The sequence below is a fragment of the Silurus meridionalis genome, chromosome 10 (genome assembly GCF_014805685.1).
Source record: "Silurus meridionalis isolate SWU-2019-XX chromosome 10, ASM1480568v1, whole genome shotgun sequence".
In the NCBI taxonomy this organism is placed as follows: domain Eukaryota; kingdom Metazoa; phylum Chordata; class Actinopteri; order Siluriformes; family Siluridae; genus Silurus; species Silurus meridionalis.
In genome coordinates this window covers 22369927-22388052 of record NC_060893.1, presented here as the reverse complement: position 1 = coordinate 22388052, position 18126 = coordinate 22369927, and the positions used below count along the sequence as shown (strand labels likewise).

The following is an 18126-nucleotide window of genomic DNA, read 5'->3' as shown; positions in this document are numbered from 1 at the left end:
GAGTGCAGGCAGGGTGGAGTGGGTGGAGAAGATTAATAGCAGGAGTGATTTGTGATAGAAAAGTATCTGTGAGAGTGAAAGGGAAAGTTTATAGGACTGTGGTGAGACCTGAGATGTTGTATGGTTTAGAAACAGTGGCATTGAGTAAAAGACAGGAGGTGGAGCTGGAGGAGGAGGAGGAGGAGGAGAGAGAGAGAGAGAGAGAGAGAGAGAGAGAGAGAGCTGGTTGCTAGTTGTGCTGGTTGATAGTTGTCGCTGTTATACTAGCTCACTTGGTTTGAGAACAGGTAGGAATGTGCGTGCACCTACATTCCACCACGTAGGTTTTACCATTGTTTAGACAGCGTAGGTAGAGGGCAGGTGCCATCCATTGTATATTTCTGGTAGCGTAGCCTAGTGTAGTCAGCTAGTCTGTTGCTATTTGTTAGTTAGGTTAAGCTTTCAAAATACACCCTAGAGTTGACCTTTTTCTTATGTTCATTTCTTTGGCACTGTCCATGTTCTTTGCCGGTGTGAGTCTAGTCTACTTGACTCTGTTGAATACTTCTGGAATCTGTTTGTTACCTTACTGCACTTGACCATTAAAGCAATAACTACTCTAAACTCTGGTCCTACTTTTTGTCCAAACAACCCGCAACAAATAAATGGTTATTGTTCCCACATTGAACGTAACAGTGACAGAGGAGGGACATGGGGTATATCGGTAGGAGAATGCTGAGGATGGAGCCACCAGGAAGGAGGAAAAGAGGAAGACCAAGGAGGAGGTTTATAGATGTGGTGAAGGAAGACATGCAGGTAGTTGGTTTGAAAGAGGCAGATGTAGAGGACAGGGGGGTATGGAGATGGATGATCCGCTGTGGTGACCCCTGACGGGAGAAGCCAAAAGAAGAAGAGGTACTGGTGTAGCCTTACCACTTGTTCTGTCCAGCTCCACCCTCCATTCGCAAACCGCTGCCACATAATCATAATTGGATTATGGATTCAGTAAATGTGCATTTTGCCTCTTTTTCATTGTTGGACAACGGCAATAATTTTAGAATTAATTTCTTACGTCAGCTTATTTACTTTTAGTTACTTTTAATCCGATGTGATTGATTACAGGTTATTTTAACATGTCTGTCACAAGATGGTCGATCTAACAAAGATCATCGACTGGCTGAACATTTACAGGAATCATATAGATTTATGACCAGTTGATGAACTATTTAGGTTTTGAGATTGATCTATGCAGGGTCACAGACCCACCAAGGTCAAATGTCTGAAAGATGACCAGACTTCTGGTGGATAGTCATGATATAATGATGTATAACTTGAGTTTATTAAAACAGTTATAATTCTTTCTTTTATTATAAAACTCTAAAAAGTGTATGAATATCTGTTGTTGCTCAGGAGCCTTCCAACAACCACCTACTGCCAAAGACTGTGTGTGTGTGTGTGTGTGTGTGGGGTATAAACATCACATCCAAAGTGAATTGTCCCACCTCAATGCCAGCATTCCCAGGACCATCTCTGTATCCATCACAACCCCAACCCGATTTCCACTAACAGAAATTTTTCACATACATTTTACGGCCAAAGGTTTGTGGACACCCAACCATCAGATTTCTATGTGCTACATATTGAACCTCACTTTCCATATTTAGTTCCATTTGCATTCCACTCTTCTGGGAAGATGTTTCACTAGATTTTGGAGACGTGTGAAGATTACTAACACCCTTGTGGATGAATAAAAGTCAGGTACTGATGAAAGTGAGGTGAGGAGACCTGGGCTTTTACATCTAATCAAAAAGGGTCAGAGAAATTCCGGTGTCCAGATACTTCTGCTCACAGAGTGTAGGCATTCCGGATAATTTCCATAGATTGCATAGTAACTTTTATCAGTGGGTGTTGCAATGAGCTTCTTTTGACAAAAAAAAAGGAGATGCATTGTGCGAGCTCCGTCTTCATTCCCACGTCTACCCGGTGTGGCCAGAAGTTTTCATTTTGGTTTCGTTCTGTAAACGTTTCATATTTTGAAAACAAAACAAAAAAATGTCCATTGTGATTGACAGAAACCACCTCAGTGTCTCTACTGTAAAACTTTACTTATAATATTTTCATTTACACAAAGGAGTACAGTACAGTTGAAGAGGATTCTAACATGGCAGCAATGACTTTGCCCCACTTTATATACCCCCCCACCCCCCTTTCAACCCCCCAACCCCAAACCGGTGTGTTTCGTCTTCCGAGCACCAAAGCACACTCAGATTCGGCATCTAACACTCCATACAAAAACACACTCACGCTCTCTCACCCTCATACACACATACACACGCTCTCACACACATAAAAATGTACAACAAAAGTGTAAAACAGTGAGAACTGATTCTACAAAGTCCATAAATATGAAGAGACTAAAGGAAAGCAAACATGCTTTTTTGCTTCTTTTTTTGTTTGTTTTTTGTTTGTTTTTTTTGGACAAGAAAGATGGCTGCTGTGAAGATTACAACCAAAAAATAAGAACCAAAACAAGTGGGGCAGGAAGGTTAACATTCTGTGGATATCAAAAAGATGAATGATTGTAAGGCGGAAACATTGTTCAGACAATAAACACAATAAAAAAAAGACAATTGTCCTTCATTTGGAAATGTCTCTGGCAAGTTAGATTTCATTTCAGGCTGATGGGATTGAATAAAAAAAAAATCGAATCACATATTTCATATACGACAAGTTTGACAAGATTTAGGACCTAATGTAGAGCCTTGAGGTATGCCTTCTAAGCTAAAAACAAAAAAAGGCACAAACCTGTCATGGTTTAGTGGAAGTATTATTGCGCTGCATTCAGATGTGTACCAAAATATTCGAGAAGGATGTTCCTTGTATGTCATTCATGAGAAAATTCGTCGATCGAATGCCAGAAAGGCACAGGGAAACAGGTAATTTTGGAACTAGGGTAAAAACGGTGATAGTGTGAGTGACGGAAATTTTGTTGTCACAATCTCGTCCTGTCTGTTCGTGTGATTACAGCATGGGTGTGTAATTTTTAAAGAAATGGCTCAACCCAGCGATGATGCGTCAGGCTCCCCTACGATTCCATCTCGAGCAGCCTCGATATTCTGTGGTGTCCCACCTGGGGGGCTTTTTTTTAAGGCTGAACATATTTCCTCTAAATTTCGCTCACACTATCTCCAAGGCTTTTACAGTGAACGCTTGTTGCACACCACTTCACTGCTCCATTATAACTATTGGAAAAGGCTTTAAAATAAATGGGCACTGGTTCCAAACACTCACAGACGCCCCAGGGTCGCCAACTCCTATTTCCAAATTTTCCTGTTTCCCTGCATCAACCTGTATAAACGTTTATTTATGCTCCTTTTGATGGGTGCGGGAATGCCAATCATTTCATACCCTTTATAGTATTATAGTTACTTTTAAACTAGATGTAATGAGGTGTGTCAAAATATTCAACAAGGCTATATCGGAAATATTTCCATTCCCATGCTTCCTGCTCTGTATTAAACTCCTAATGATAGCGTAGACGATCTCCTGATCCTTTTAAGACGTTTGAGCATTAGAACCCTTAAAACAAAAGAACTGAACGCAGGTTTAAGGGAATGGAAAAATATTCTGGAAGAAGTGAGGGAGCGATTAAAACAAAGCACCGTAAAACGTGAGAACGTTTTATAACAAAAATGAGCTGAATGGGCGGAAATTTCATTTAGAAAGCTCATCATGGAGGCAAAGACACGGATAAAATCATCAGAATAAAGATCTGAGGAGGAAGCACAAGGGGTTTAAAAAGGGAAATTCCACCCAAATTGTTTTTTTTACAGTTTTTTTTGTGGCTGTACACTGTGTGGAGTTTTTTTTTCTCCGGTATATTATTATTCTGGTTGACTGCTTAAATAGACAAACTGAACAATAGGACCAAAGATATAAAAAGAAGAACACAAGATTAGACTGAATTGTAGAACTAAAGAGTGGTATTTTGTTTTTGGTTCAAAGTCCGTGCTTTCAGGAATCTGAAGTCAAAGCTTGTGAAGTGTGTTTTGGAGTTGGGACAGCAGTTAATTACCTCAGATAAAGGTGTACGATACGAACAAAAAAACAAACAAACAAAAAAAAACCACATCCCACGTACAACGTGCAGCACCGAAATCAGACCTGATGTCCGGAATGAAAGTGTAATAAAAAAAAATAAATAGTTGTGATCATTTCGGTTAGTTTTGTCGTCATCTTCACGACCAGCTTGCTACAACTTTGCAGCTGAGGCTTTGATTTAGAACCAGTGATTGCCAAATGCTTTTTTTTCTTCATTCAAATGAAATCTATGGTCACCGAATTCGGACTAAAGACGCAGAACCGGCCAATAAATTTAGACGATTTACACACCACAATAAAAGTGCGTTAGAGGGATCACAGAAGTCTGTAAGACTTGATTCTGAATTCACCCAGGTTGTCATTTCAAGCGGGAGAAACACCGGGATCCATCTCCACATCCTGAACAGATTATAACTTACAGGCATCCAAATGTTAGTACTATACCTATAGCCAAAGGATTACATCTCCCATCATCCCCTGCACATCACAGGTCCTAGTCAAATGTTTACCTTCAATTAGCATTCAAGACCCACCTTTATACATACAAATTGTCCTTCATGATTGTTGATGTTCATGATCTTCAGTGGCTCACTCGTTTTTTTTTTTTTTTTGGTTTGTGCTTTTTTTATACTTATTATGTATTTACATTTCCAGCATTTGGCAAGAAGCCCCCTGTCCAGAAAGATTTACGCTGATCTCATCTATACCCCTGAGCTGTTCAGGGTTAAAAGCAGAATTGGCTGTAGAGCTGGGATTTAAACTCATGACCTTCTGATTAAAAATCCAGTGTCTTGAACCCTGAGATACTATTTCCACTGTTTACATCTAGAATAAAACTAATACTTAAATCCAATCCCGGTCTCATTACTCGATAAAATGTGAGACTACCACAAGGTTCATGTGGGAACGTTGAACAGTGCTAATAAAAGGTAACAAAAAGCAGGTGTGATGTTCAGTGGAATGTGACTGGGACATATGACATGCAAAGGCTGATTGGGAGATGAAGTACTTTGGCTCTTGGCATGATCAGAATCTGAATCAGAATCAGGTTTATTGGCCAAGTCCTGATTGTCCTGATTGATCGGGTGGCACAATGGTCCAGTTAAAGTGGAGAATCAAGTAAGATGTTACTTCCAGAGTTTTGATGAACCAGAGTCCCATTTCTGAACCAATATTGATTCTTATCCAGAGTCTCGGATCTGACCCAGAATTTCAATTCTGAACCAAAGTATTGATCTCAATTCTGACCCAGACTCTGGATTTTGACCCAAAATCTCAGTTTTGTACCAGAGTCTTGATTCTGACCCAGAGTCTCAATTCTGAACCAGAGTCTCAATTTAGCGCTAGAGTCACGATTCTGACCCAGAGACTCAATTCACAGCCAAAGTCTTGATTCTGAACCAAAGTCTTGATTCTGAACCAGGCTGTCTATCCCAAACCAGAGTCTTAATTCTGGACCAGTCTTTTGATTTTGTCTCATAGTCTCAATTCTGAACGTTATTTCCTAACTATATATATTAAATTGAGATGTTGCCTCCTTGAAACATTTCAAACCATTTCTTGATACAACCTGGTATCGTTAAAAAAAAAAACGACTGGGTCAAAGCTTACTTTCACAGAATTTTTTTTTCATGTATGAGAAAGCTTTTTGAAATGAATACAAAATATATATGTGTGTATTTAAAACTGTTAACTAATTCGACTCAAACACCAATCTATGTCATAAGAACCAGTGTAAATCGGTTAAAAGTTTTTTTTCTGTAATTCATGCGTCATCTGAGTAACAACTGTTGTTCCACTGCCCCACTTCCTGCTTACCAGATGCCACGGTTTGCCAGAGATAAAAAATATAAACAGTAGGTGGAGGAGATGATGGTCATGATGATGAGGACAAAACCGAAAAGAAAACAACAAAGAAGCACCAGACAGTAACTCTACACCCAAAACAGGACTTCTGACTGAACAGCCAAAGGTCCACAGCACCACTTTATTTTTCCAGTCCGCCTTTCGTTGAAAAAGTGAACTTGGTTAAAGAAGGCAAGCCGACTTCTGTCTTAATGTCAGAACGCTGCCTGTGTCCGTTATAGTGGAAAAAGAGCTGCTTTGCATCCAGCTGAGAACACACACACACTAGCCGATCTCTGAGCATCTCTGGATAAGTGAGAGCGCTGATCTGAGATCGGATTCCCTGCTTCTTTCCTACAGGCTACAAAATTTGTACCTAAACCTGCCCGATGGCCGAGATCTTCTACTGTGCGGTGCATGATGGATGAATGCATGGATGAAGGGGATAGAGAGTAAACCCAAACCGCTCACTTCCCCCTATATGACTCGTCCTCTAAACCTTCCGTGACAAAGTCTTCGTCTATGCAACTGTCATCGTCCCAGTCGTCCTCGTCCCACCCCTTTTCGAATCCCTCCTCTTCATCCTCGTCCTCAAACTCCTCGTAATCCACCTCGCCGTCCTCATCTACATCGTCCTCCCCGATGACTTCCAGGCCCACACCTTCGCCCCCGATCAGCCCTTCCACCACTTCTCCTTCCTCGACCTCTGCCATGACGTCATCTTTCACCTCTTTAGACAGAGAAGGGGCGGGGAGCAAGTCTTCGTCCAACACGACCTCGTCCTCAAAGGCCGTTTGCTGCCTGCTGTAGGGCGCTTTCCTGGTGACGGGAGGGATGTAGAGATCGGCAGTAGGCGGAGTTAACCTGCACTTGGGTGGAGGGGATAGGACAGGCATTCCCGGGATATACTCGCGAATCTCTCCGGGTTCCAGGGGGTCAGGGCCGCACGGGTCATGCTCGCTGCACGAGAGCTTGCCGTCCAGCTTTGAGATGAAGAGCATGCCGTCACGGTGCTGCTTGCAGTACGAGCTGGGGCACATCTCGCAGAACGACGCCGCCTCCTTGCCACACTCGTTGCACTGGTGCCACGGGCACTCCCAGCGACCTGACGGCAAACACAAACACACACTTACTTTAAAGCAGGGGTCCCCAAACTATAGCTTGCAGTCCCCCACATTTGGAACGGCCCCCTGAACAATGCCAGAGACATATGTTGGAAATAGAATTTTAAACATGTGTTTTACTCATATCATATTGTGATAAAGGGTATCTGCAAGAGTGAAAGGGAAAGTTTATAGGACTGTGATGAGACCTGAGATGTTGTATGGTTTAGCGACAGTGGCATTGAGTAAAAGACAGGAGGTGGAGCTGGAGGTAGCAGATCTGAAGATGGTGAGGTTTTCGTTGGGAGTGATGAAGAGGGACAGGATTAGAAGCGAGTTTATTAGAGCAGCGCATGTAGGACATTTTGGGGACAAAGTAAGAGAGGCCCAATTGAGATGGTTTGGACATGTGCAGAGAAGGGACATGGGGTATATCGATAGGAGAATGCTGGAGGATAGAGCCACCAGGAAGGAGGAAAAGAGGAAGAGAAAAGAAGGTTCATGGATGTGGTGAAGTAAGACATGCAGGCAGTTGGTTTGAAAGAGGCAGATGTAGAGAACAGGGGGTATGGAGACGGATGATCCGCTGTGGTGACCCCTAATGGAAGCAGCCGAAAGAAGAAAAAGAAGAAGAAGTTTTACTCATATCTGGATTTGATAATAAAGGTAATACACGTTTTCCCCCTTTTTTAAGATTCAGTACTCATTTTTTATGTTTGTAATAAAGTTCAATAACATTTTACATGGAGTGTTATGTTTGTTTTTTATCCAGTATCCATTTTAAAAACAGTTGATTAATCGGTTATTGGCAAGTACAATCCAACCTAGCTATCAGTATCAGTAAAATACACTATGGGTCAACCTCTATTAGTTATCTAGCAGAAGTTATTTGTTTAAAGTATGCTTATCCCCGAGGTACATATTCACATGTTCATTATTTTTGTCAATAGGGATCATTACAGCAGTTTTTAAAATACAAACTCACTCCATTCTGTTTGGTTTGTTTGTAGCTGCAAATTCTGTACAAAAAAACAGATACTTTCCTAAGCACTGTGTGGCTCTGTTCTCACCTGCAGGTCTCTTGGACAGGTTCAGACAGTCAGCGTGGTAAACTTTGGGGCAGCCGGGCTTTTTACAAGAAATTATTTGCCCTCCATCTCCACAGTAGAAGCATTCGTCTTCATGCTCTTTCACAACCTGCAGCTGGCTCTTCCTCTTCGCAGACATCTTCTTCTTTCCTTTCCGGGCCTTGTCATCTGATGGAGGCTGATTCTGCAACAGCAGCAAGATGTACATTAGTACCCTCGACATACGCTATGTGGACAAAAAATATTGGGACACCTGACTTTTTTTATATATCTATTAGGGCTGCAAATCGATTGCAATATTATATAAATGTTATGCTTTATTTATGCTATATTATGCTTCTATATCCTTCCCTTAACAGTACAACTACTTGTTACAAATTACTTACTAAAGATCTGAAGGAAGCTCAACACTGAGCCCTGAGGAATCCCTACACTTGTTTTGTTCTATAAATCAATTTGTTTTTATGATATATTTGCTGATCTTATTTGTTTCATTTTATTTATTTCGTGTCATTCATAAAATTCATACACCAATCAGGCATACCATTATGACCACCTGCCTAATATTGTGTTGGTTCTCTTTTTGCTGCCAAAACAGTCATGATCCGTCGAACATTAACTTCTTCATCAAACCACACGGGCCAGCCGTCGATCCCCACGTGCATCATTAAGCCTCGGGCGTCCATTACCCTGCCACCGGTTCACCACTATTCTTTCCTTGGAACCCATTTGAAAGATACTGAGCACTGCAGACCGAACAGCCCACAAGAGCTGCAGTTTTGGAGATGCACTGACCCAGCCGTCTAGCAATTTGTCAAACTTCCTCAAATCCTTACGCTTCCTCATTTTTCCTGCCGCTAACATATCAACTTTGAGGGCAAAATGTTCACTTGCTGTCTAATATATCCCAAAGACTAACAGGTCCAGGTGCCAGTATCAAGAGATAATCAGTGTTATTCCTGGTCGGTGTTATACGCTCAGTTTATAACAGAGCGTATAACACCGACCAGGAATAACACTGATTATCTCTTCATAACACTGATTATCTCTTCAGTACAATGTATTTATTTTGTTCTGAGTTGGAGTCAGCAAAAGGGCTAATGAGTAAAAGCCTCACAACTCAACCATCAACCTTAGTTCTGTTTAGGAAAATGGGCCAGTGAGTAAATAATGTGCAGTAAGTCTGAAAAAAGAAAGAGGGAACCGTAAACCGTCTTCCAAATTGATTTCCTAGCTCAATAAAATGTTATTTATTTATTTAGAATACTTAAATAATTCCACAGGGAAACTGTTATTTCTTTGTATCCCGAAAGATGTTAGGAAGCTATGGTCAAAGTGGGGGGCTGTATCTGCACCCCTGGAGCACAGAGGGTTAAGGGCCTTGCTCAAGGGCCCCATAAGTGACAGCTTGACAATACTGGGGCTTGAACCCCTAACCTTTTGATCAGTAACCACCAATCTACCACTTTCCTATATCTAATGTTCATGTTGCATGCTGTACCTTTGGTCGCACCCCCAGGAAGCCGCTGCAGTTCGGTGCTCCGCATTTACACACTGTCTTGCCGTTTCCCAGACACTCCAGGTTATAGTTGAATGTGAGCTCGACACCTGAATAAAACAGTCAGAGGAGAGTGTTAAACGAGAAAAAGATGGACGGGAATTAACTGAAAACGGAGTTTTTTGAAAATGAAACTAATGTGACATGGAGGTAGGGGGAAGGACATTAACAGGCAATGGTTTAATACTAGAAGTCAACTGATAGTGGATTTTAACAAATAGCTAGTTTGGATCAAATTTGCTGATATCTGATGAATCAACACATAGTTTTTAAAATGTTTTTTTTTTTAAACCAACTCCCTATAAAATAGCACTGGACTTCATTACAAAAAGAAAAAAAGAAAAAAACAGTACTGCATTGTGAAAATGTGCTAATAAAATAAAAATTAATTATATTAATAAATACTGAGGAAAACTGTAACAAAAATGAATACTCCAAAAAGAAAAGCAAATACATACAAAAAGAAAAAACAATTCAAAATAAACAGCATGTGGTGTCAGTGATTCACCTCTATAGGCCGCTCTCATAATGTATAATGCAGCCCGGAAAAACTATTGGTATGTATAGCGATGAATGGGTTGACAAATGCTTAAAATAAAAAAATCTGACAAGAAGTCTGTAGAGATCAAATCAACTATCAGCATTCACAATGAGGATAAAGTTAATGACAAAAGATCTATCTCACCTTCAGGAATGTCCACGAGGGCGAAGAGGCCGACTCGCGTGTCCCCGTTCACTGTCCATTTTTGAGTCTCGCAGTTGGGCTGGCAGCAGTGGTTCATGAATCGAGCCTGGTTTCCTTTCGGCCCTGCATCAATGATTCGGTCCTAAATACAGAGAAAAAAAACGTGGCTTACGTTGGGGAAGGCGATACCCATTTAATGCTTCAAAAACATATCATTTGTGTTCAAGTTCTATACTATTATATTGAGTTTTATACTATTATATCAAGTTTATAGTATTACACAAATGAAGTGAGTAACCGTACAATCCGTGTCTGTTAAAAGTTTGGAAACACCTACTCTTTTATATTCTGACATACACATGCATGATCCTGTTGTTTATCAAACCCACACCCCCCACAGTCAAACATGGAGGTGGACGTTTTATGGTTTGGACTTGTTTTGGAGCAGGGTTAGATGCTGAGAGAATTTGAAGCTTTTATCCATCCTAAGGATTTTTTAATGAAAATAAAGTGGGATATCTGGACATTTATTTATTTGTTTGGTCAAAAAAAAAAATCTTAATACCCTTATTGATTTTATTGTATAGAAACAAAAGGAACATGTGTCTGTCAAAAACCAGAGTTTTCACACTCCAGCACCATAGAGTGTATGTTCCAGAGGTAGATGTGTCAGATAGTGCACCGTTGGAGGAAGTGTAAGGTACGGAAATTCAAGCAACTTGCCTTATCCAGTGTGAGCATGTAGAAGTTGCAGATGTCGTTCTCCTGTGCATGTCTGATCCTGGCACGACACTCCTCCTCGTCAATCACCTCGCCCACATACTCGCTCACGAATGCACCCTGAAAAAAAAAAGGGGCAGAGAATTAACTCCATGTTGGACTACAGCTGACCAAATGGAAAAATAAATATATAAAAAGTTTGAGGCTTCATTTTGGTTCTGTCATTGGTGTCTTACTCTAGTGTGTGCGCCTGTTCTGTGTTAGCTCACTGAGGTTTCTTTGTCTCGTTATGAAGTCTTGCCAAATAATATTTCAGCCTTTTCTCTGTTTCTATAATTCCTGGATTTAAACTGTTTGTTTCTATAATATGGATTATTCTGTATTATTGTTTCCAAGATATATTTTGTCTCTTGCTCTGGACTTTAATGATGATTTATTAACTTGAGTCATATATAATTTTAAGCCTCGTTTTGTCCCTGCTGTATTTGGACGTCTGCTATGAATTTGAATTGCTATGAATTTCATATATCGAGTCATTCGAACTGCATGCTGCAAAAATGAAACATATGCAGAGATCTGAAAGAAGGCCAACACTAATCCCTGAGGAATCCCTATGGATGCTTTTATAAGCTTTTTCTAATTCCTCTAACACTGCTACATTTCAGTAAATAAAACAAACTCTTTCATTAATATTTATCACTATGTAACAGCAAAAATGTCCTAAAATTAAAGGACAAGGAACAGTTAGAAAAGTAAAAGACACTGTGTTGTAGAACTATGCATCTCCATAACTGAGGCTGATGCGATTCACATCTGGACGTGTAGTCAACGAATACGATAAATTAAAGATACATATGAAGCAGCTACCGATACGATACGATTAACCCCTATTACTGTGCAGTGCGATCCGATTTCAATTATATTCAACACGATGTGATTTAATGGAAGAAATATGATGCTTTGCAATTCAATATGGTACTGCAATGCAAATAGTTCACTTTTATTTTCTTTGGTTCAGACAGACAGCAAATCATCAATGTACTTAAGTGCCTTCTGACTTCTAGCACATGGCCCTTTCACAAACACGCCTTTATGGTGGAAAAAAAAAGATGAAATAAAGCCAGATGTTCTTTTCCTGTTCTGTTTCCATGAAGATGCAGCTCTACCTCTGCCATAGTTATCTGTATTCTATGTTACTCTCAAAACACGCCTCTGTGTTGTGAAGTACGGCACTGACCGGATCTGCATGTAACAAAACTTTCTTTCGGCTTCTCCCATCAGGGGTTGCCACAGCGGATCATCCGCATGTTTGATTTGGCACATGTTTTTACACTGGATGCCCTTCCTAACGCAACCCTCCCCATTTATCCAGGCTTGGGACCGGCACTAAGAGTGGCTGGAGTTGGTTCCCTGACCGGGGATCGAACCCGGGCCACAGCGGTGAGAGCACCGCATCCTAACCGCAAGACAACCAGGGGACCTGACCAGATCTGCATGTAAAAAATGATAAATGTCCAGCATGCCCTCTCACCTTTCTGATGTCGTTGATGCTACGGAGCCCCCAGCCACGCGACAGTGTCCTGAAGATCTCCACTGGAGTGTACTCGCGTTTGGTAAAGCACTGGTTTTGGCACCTTTCTCCTGCAGCACACACCTGCGGGTGGCACTCGTACAATAGCATGCGGTTGATGCACTCCGAGTCCATTCCGCATGGGTTCTCGTCCGTGGCCTTGCAGTTACAACGCGGGAGCTCCGACAGGTCCGCCGTCACGATCTGCACCTTACCTACTGGACGGTTCACCTGGAGGAGAGCAAAGGGAGTGAAGGGTACGAAAATGAATACAGCTAACTCGTCAACCAGTAATGAATATTCAAAGCTTAAGCATATGTAAGGTTCTTCTTGGCAGATCTTGGGCATGAACAAGGAATTGAAACTCCGCTATATTTCACACTTTTGCAAAGAAAATGCGAGCAGATGTCATGACATTTTGGCGACAGAGTCAAAGCAGAAAGATTAAGTCCCACCTTAATGTGTCTGTATGGTGGGGGCTTCTTGTCATTCTTCCTATCTTCCTGAAGCTGCCTCATTTCTTTCTCCGCCTGGAGCTCCCGGAATCGCTCGGCGGCCTCGTTTAAAGCTGTACAAAATAAATATGGATCATATCATTCTTTGGGTTGAATTATCATCTTATTAATAAAACCATTGTTGGTCTTCCGGTGCAGTTTATTTTTCCCTGCTTCTTGTGTTATTAGTGAAGACTTGGGTTTCTGTACATAGAGAATTGTGACACTGTACACAAATATGCAGTAAAATTTACCTGGTCCCTTTGTGCGTCTCTTTTCATATAAGCTATTGAGCACTACAGTGTAGCGTGTAGTAGAGGTCGACCGATTAATCGGCACCGATAGGAACTATCAGCTATTGGCCAAAAATCCACACCGATAGTTTTTCCGGGAACCGGTCTGCTGTCGTTTCGAGAGCGGCCTCTAGAGGCGAATCCCTGAAGCCACCTACTGTTTGTTTTTACACTCAAGACTTTTGCACGCTATATTATGTTTTGTATTTATCATTTCTTGATTATATAATTATATTTATTAATAAATATATTAATATTTATTTTGTTTAGCACATATCAGCACTTAAATTCTTTTTTACATTTTAATATTTTTTTTTAATCCAGTATTATTAATTGGTTGATTAATCAGTTATTGGCAAATTGAATCTATCATAGCTATCGGTATCGGTCGACCTCTAGCCTGTAGCACAACGTCACAAATAAAATTCCATGGTCTTGGAAAATGAGCTGAGAAGCTAGATGAGGAGTCTACTGTGGCTTTTACAAGCACCTTTCTTGTAGACAGCATCTGTGCCTTTGCCCATTTTCTCCTTGTTGTGAGCGTCGCCCTCCATATAGGGAAAACAGCGAGCCTGATAGGTCCACACGTAGTCCTTGGAGCCAAAGAAGTGTACAGGGAACTCGCCTACCTCGTGCCTCATGCGCGAGATGTTCTCGGGTACGTTCTTGGGTTGGGTCACCTCGGCTGGCCACCACCTGCACAAGAAACAGATCAGCGGAAAGTTGTGTCACACAACAAAAAGGACATTGTTTGCTTTGGAAGCGGTTGAACTTGAACTCTGCGGAAGACCGACCTGTAGCGACCGACTTTTACCCACAGGATGTCCTTGTAGTGGGGTTTCTTGCCTGCTCGACAGTCGTTGCAGTACCAACTCTCTTTGGGCATCTCGATGTTCAGACACTCGCGATGGAAGGCAGCAGGACAGGACTCGCAGCACAGCAGACTGCCCCCTAAACCAAAACGCAAGTATTACACAGCAGCATCTGCAGGGGTTTGTCAGTATCTCATTCCTACGCTAATGTGAGCGACTTTGCAGTGCTTCTAAAGTGAATTCCTAACAAGAATTTACATGTATGACATTTGGCAGATGCTCTTATCCAGAGCAACTTGCAGCTAAGGGTTAATGTGCTTGCTCAAGTGCTCAGCAGTAGCAGCTTGGTGGTGCTGGGATATGAAAAATGACCTACTGATCTAGAATCCGATGACTAAACCACTGAGCTACCACCAGCCCAGGAATGCATTCATGATATAAATATGTATTGGTTCTTGCTAGTATTTTCCTACAAATGAGCTCTGCCTCCATCTCAAGGTCACTACTACTACCTAATACATAGCACTGTATTTAATCGGGAACACTCCATCAGGTTTAAAGACGTGCCAGACGAGACCTTCAGAGCAGACGAAGCACCAGCTGACGTTGATGTGCTCGTGGTTCTTGCAGCCTTTGCGGGGAGTGAAATGATTTGGACACAGAAAGCTGTTGTTGGCCAGCGGAACACTGCCGGCGGCCATGCAGTAGTCGTTTGCGTGGTACGCCACTGGACAGCGCACACAGCGGGTCAGGCGACCTGTAGCACACACACACACACACACACACACAACCACACACAGGTACACAGTCAGACTGAAAGCTTTTAAAGGAGAAGCAGGAAGTACTGTGGTTGATAATGGAGCATAAGCAGCATCTGGTACAGCAAGAAGATTTCAACAAATTGTGATTATAAATATAATGTTTGGTTTTGCTACTTATTTAATGTGTAAGAAATAATCCATAGCCAGGAGTTTTTTAATGCATGTTGTGGAGGCGAATGATGGCCCATCGCAAAGTCAATAATAGTGTAAATCCTCCCACCTAAGCGTGGACTCCTGCTTATACCATGGTCACTTGCCAGCATCAACATATTAAAGATGTAATTTATGTTTGCAGTGCAAAACTGACTGAATGGATCAAAATCATGGTTATTTTTGTTAATTATTTTCTTGTTCAAGAACTAGATCAAGAATTCTGTGGTAGCATAGCATTACATTTATTTGGATGTTTTTTAATTTAAAAAAAAAAAAAAAAAAAAAATATATATATATATATATATATATATATATATATATATATATATATATATATATATATATATATATATAAATAAAATATTCACAAAAATTGTGAATTAATTGTCAATGTTTTATTTATCACTTTAAATGAATAATACAATAATAAAATAGTTTTTTACACATTTTATGTAATTTATTAGTACAAACTGTTTTAAAATGGTACTCTGAACTCGCGACCAGCAGTTTTTTCACGAGTTACTCTTAGTCCGGTTCCAAATGAAAAGTCGACAACTATCGAGTGTCAAGGTCGTGAGTATGGAGGTTCCACTGTGTGTATACATATATATAATTATAAGCGCAAGTGAAAGTTAGAGAGAAGGATTTTGTGCATCTGTACTAATAATGAAGCTGTTGCAGTTTAACTCCTGATGCTGTTTTTCATTATATTTCTCATTTGAATGGATTCTTCTCCAATTCGTCAAATTCACCATGTGCCTCGACCCATTCATCAAAATCACTGTTATTAAACCTCACCGACGTACTCGTTAATCTCTGTTTGGATCTGTAACTATAAGTTACTGTGGTTATATTTAGAGTGGAAGATCTCCTGCGATAGAACTCTGATCCGTTAACACTTTGGGAGGAATTGGCCTCCTCACCCCATCTACACCAGTACCTGACTTTAATAACATCTGTGTGGCTGAATGAATCTCCAGAAATCTCCACAAGCACACTCCCTTCACTTGATCTAGGAGACCTGAACATGTTCCACCATGTCAATACACGAGGGCACAAAGCCAGCTTAATGAAGATATGCGCTACATGCGTTGAAGTGAAAGATCTTCTACTATAGAGCTATAAACCCTTTTGAACACTTTTGGGATGAATGTAAAACGCTGACTGCACCCCAGGCCTCCTCACCTACATCAGTACCTGACTTTACTAACACCCTTATGCCTGAATGAATTCCTTCAAATCTCCACAAAATCTAGTCGAACATCCTCCCAGAAGAGTGAAAGTTATTATAGCAGCAAATGAAGACTCAATGTGGAAAGTGATGTTCAAAAAAATTGTAGTTATAATTGTTTATAAGGCGGCATATCAATACAGAACAGTGGTATAACATCGTATTGCATGCTGTTACGGTATACAGTGCATACTGACACCAGGCTGTAGATTTTTATCCTACACATGACTGGACTACTCACCCTTGGAGCTAGAGGGGTTTAAGGGGTTGGTGATGTAGCAGGACAGACAGACGTGGAGAGAGCAGCGGAAGCCTCGGTTCTGTTGGAGCGTGGGGGAGAATTTCATTACACATTCCATGTGGTAGAACTTCCCACACACCGGGATCATACAGCGTCGCACGTCCTTGCCTGGTTTCTTACACACGAAACACGTGTGCACGCCTTGGAGAGAGACGGAACAGACGTAAATAAATGTTTTTTCATCAAAGATAGAGTAGCATTAAAATTATCACTAAACCTAGACAGACAGACAGACAGACAGACAAATAGATTAAAATGGAAGGATTGATTTACAGACAGACAGACAGACAGACAGACAGACAGACAGACAGACAGACAGACAGACAGATAGATAGATAGATAGATAGATATGCTTTATATGGGTTAGAGTGAAAGATCTGCTATAGGGCTATAAACTGTATTAAAAACCATTGGGATAAATGTAAACACTGGCTGCATCTCAGGCCTCCTCAACTCACCTATAGTATCAGTACCTGACTTTACTAACACACTTGTAGATGAATAAATTGCCACAAATTTAACTAAATATGGAATGGGATGCACTCAACCGTAAGAAGGAATTTAGAGAGGAAGAAGCCTTGCTCTTAGTAGGACAAGCAAAAACTACTTTTTTCTTCACTCACCTGTAGTGCACTCCTGACAGATAAAGCGTCCTTTCGGGGTCTCGCTAAGGCCGATACACTGGAGGTGAAAAGCTCCACAGCACTGTCCTTCACACAGTAGCAACTCGCCTGTATTCTCACACACCTTGGGAACACATAGCAGGTCATAAAGACACACTTGGCATGGAGACATTACACCTACAGATATACAGGTCTAGTGCATTCGTTTATTCAATTATACTACCCAATAAATCATTTACCTGGCACACGTTTTCCTTCAGTGAGGCGCCTCCACCTTTCTCAGATACCTTTTTACTGTTTGAGACACCCATTTCAGCAGTTAATGAGTCTCTGGACTGGACCATGTCTTCAGTCAGTGCTGGACCAAACACCTGAATAATAAAGCGAGCAGAACGAGGGATTAAAAAATCACTTCCATCATCAGCATTTGTGATATTTCACTCACAAATCACCAGAGGTGGGAAGTAACGAAGTACAAATACTTAGTTACTGTACTTAAGTAGACTTTTCTGGTATCTTTTTACTTTAATTCATTACATTTTTACACAAATATCTGTACTTTCTACTTCTTACATTTTCAAAACAGACTTGTTACTTTAGTTTTAATCTATTTGGTTAAATATCAATATTTTTTTTTCTCATTGCATGCCATTTTCAGCCCATCAACCTGTTTCCTGTCATTGATTTAAAAAAAAAAAAATATAAATAAATACATTTTAAAGAGGTGAAATTAAAACCTTCAGCACAAC

The 18126-nt window shown here is 40.8% G+C and overlaps 1 protein-coding gene across 2 annotated transcripts in view; it reads right to left on the bottom strand.

Moving 5' to 3' along the window:
• Window positions 1-6035: 6035 nt before the first annotated feature.
• Window positions 6036-18126, bottom strand: part of nsd1a (nuclear receptor binding SET domain protein 1a) — a 33517-nt gene continuing 21426 nt past the window's right edge. For both annotated transcript variants that reach the window (XM_046858725.1, XM_046858726.1), the window contains exons 12-24: window positions 17617-17748; window positions 17378-17501; window positions 16695-16895; window positions 14826-15005; window positions 14231-14387; window positions 13927-14132; window positions 13105-13217; window positions 12611-12880; window positions 11083-11199; window positions 10360-10501; window positions 9618-9724; window positions 8099-8300; window positions 6036-7030 (exon numbers count right to left, since the gene is read on the bottom strand). In XM_046858725.1, the coding sequence (XP_046714681.1) occupies window positions 6393-7030; window positions 8099-8300; window positions 9618-9724; window positions 10360-10501; window positions 11083-11199; window positions 12611-12880; window positions 13105-13217; window positions 13927-14132; window positions 14231-14387; window positions 14826-15005; window positions 16695-16895; window positions 17378-17501; window positions 17617-17748 (2589 nt within the window). In that variant the 3' untranslated portion in view covers window positions 6036-6392. The remainder of the gene's footprint in view (window positions 7031-8098; window positions 8301-9617; window positions 9725-10359; window positions 10502-11082; window positions 11200-12610; window positions 12881-13104; window positions 13218-13926; window positions 14133-14230; window positions 14388-14825; window positions 15006-16694; window positions 16896-17377; window positions 17502-17616; window positions 17749-18126) is intronic.